The sequence below is a fragment of the Tupaia chinensis genome, unplaced genomic scaffold (genome assembly GCF_000334495.1).
Source record: "Tupaia chinensis unplaced genomic scaffold, TupChi_1.0 Scaffold146907_1, whole genome shotgun sequence".
NCBI classification, from domain to species: Eukaryota; Metazoa; Chordata; class Mammalia; order Scandentia; family Tupaiidae; genus Tupaia; species Tupaia belangeri.
In genome coordinates this window covers 7,343-9,288 of record NW_006206760.1, presented here as the reverse complement: position 1 = coordinate 9,288, position 1,946 = coordinate 7,343, and the positions used below count along the sequence as shown (strand labels likewise).

Below are 1,946 nucleotides of genomic sequence, written 5' to 3'. Positions count from 1 at the left end.
GTGACCATCCCCCCTGGGGGGTGATTTCTCACTTTCTGTCTCTCTGTCTCTCTCTGTCTGGCGAGCGCCCGCACCCTATAGCAAAAAACCTCTCTAAAAACAATTTTTAAAAAGACAGAAGAGATCAATGCTGGACTCGCTTTTTGTTTTTATTATCAACAATCAAGTTAATGGTACACTCTTGGAAAACTATATGCACATGTAGAAATATTTCCCTTTTAAATAGAAGCATTCATTATAACACATATAAATAAATTTGAAAATCTGAAACATAACTTATGACAATTATGTTCACGAACATAGTCCAACAAGAAGAAGGGAAAAAAAGAAGAAATCGGACAGACATGCACCTGCTAACAAAAATATATACCATTGTCTGAATCGTGGTCTCTCTAAACACAAAGGAATTGAACCCGTGAGGACCTTGTTACGCCATAAAGACACGCCATAGAGACTACAGGAAGAGAAAAACATCACAGGTCACGGAGAGGAGACAGTCTGTACTGATATTAACACGATACAATTGAGTCACAGAACACGGTTGTAGAAAGACACGCAAAAAGGTAAAGCCTCAACATTGAACTAATATCTATCGTTTGTGCCTTTTGAAATAAAAACGAAACGAAACGAAAAACAGAAAAAATCCCAACAGACATGTCTAAACCGCGAAGAATGGGATCATCAATAGTCCATCCACTGTCCAGGGCCATAGTCCAGCGCGGATCATTCACAAGGAAACGCAGACCGAGACACCTGTGAACGTGCGCGCGCCCTTCCACCCTCGCTGGGTAGACCTCTCTGCAGCCAGCCTCGTGCACCCAAACCGACTCCAATTCAAAGCACTGCCCACAAGTTCAGGAAAAGCTGGTGGAAGAAGAAAACGCCGGTGGGGGGATGGCAGGAGAGAAAAAAAGGGGGGGGCTGCGAAATACGAGACAGTTTGTGGATGAAAAGGCATCTCATGGATGAGGCGTCATTCAGGGCCCAGAGGCTGCAAGTTTCGGGGTTGAGAGTCAGGACTGTTTGGGGTTCAGATGCTCCAATAGCAGAATGGTTTTCAGGCGAGGTGGGACAGGCAAGCGGGCGCGAGAAAGTCACTTTGGCCGCTGGAGGAGTGTGAGCGAGTTGTCGCCCAACCCAAGGACGGGCGAGGGGAAAGGAAGCCGCGAAAGGGTCCCTACTCTGCTCTGAAGAGGGGTCCCCAAAGAGTCCGTGCTGTCAGGAGGGCGCCAATTTAGGGGTTCCAGAGCTCTAGCTCTCTGCTGGCGCCGCGTGTCCCCTCCCCTCTTCCCTTTATCTCCCTCCCTTCTAGCATTTTCTAAAATAAAAAATCGTTGCTCCCTTCCAAATTTGTATTTCCAATTTTCTTTTTCTTTTCTTTCTTTTTTTTTTTTTTTTTTCTTTTCCGAAGCAAGTGGCCGAGGTGGTTGTGCCCTCCCATCTGTCTCTGTCACCTGCTTGGGCCACAGACACACATCCCGAGCCTGACACCCGCTGACACGCAGACACAGCCGCCCTAAGAGGTCCCCCCATCGCAGCATCACCCCGGCCCTCTGCGCAGGCTCTGGGCAGGTGCGAAGCCAGGCGAGTTTTTTGTTTTGTTCTTAGGGTTGAGGAAGGGGGTTGAAGTGGGGTTGAAGTGGGGGTGACGCCGGTTTCTCGTTATTCGTATGGTGATTACGTTAGGCCTCGGTGAAAAAGCCACAGCAGCAGCGACAATACCCTTGCGCCTACCACTCGCCCACTCGCCTGCGGGCCCTGGCTCGCCGCTGTCGCTGTCGCTGTCGCCGCCACCGCGCAAGATCCCAGATCAAAACATACTGCTCTTCACTAAGGCGGCTTTGGCACCGTTGGGTCTTTGGAGCGAAGATAGCACGCTGGCGAACGGGCCCCCGAGCGAATCCGGGATGGAGGTGATGGGGCCGGGGCCGGGGGCCCAGCCTTGT

The 1,946-nt window shown here is 50.4% G+C and overlaps 1 protein-coding gene across 1 annotated transcript in view; it reads right to left on the bottom strand.

Moving 5' to 3' along the window:
• Positions 1 to 852: 852 nt before the first annotated feature.
• PHOX2B (paired like homeobox 2B) overlaps positions 853 to 1,946 on the bottom strand; it is a 3,631-nt gene continuing 2,537 nt past the window's right edge. Inside the window, 1 exon segment of the mRNA XM_006169261.2 lies at positions 853 to 1,941. Within this exon segment, the coding sequence (XP_006169323.1) occupies positions 1,811 to 1,941 (131 nt within the window). The 3' untranslated portion in view covers positions 853 to 1,810.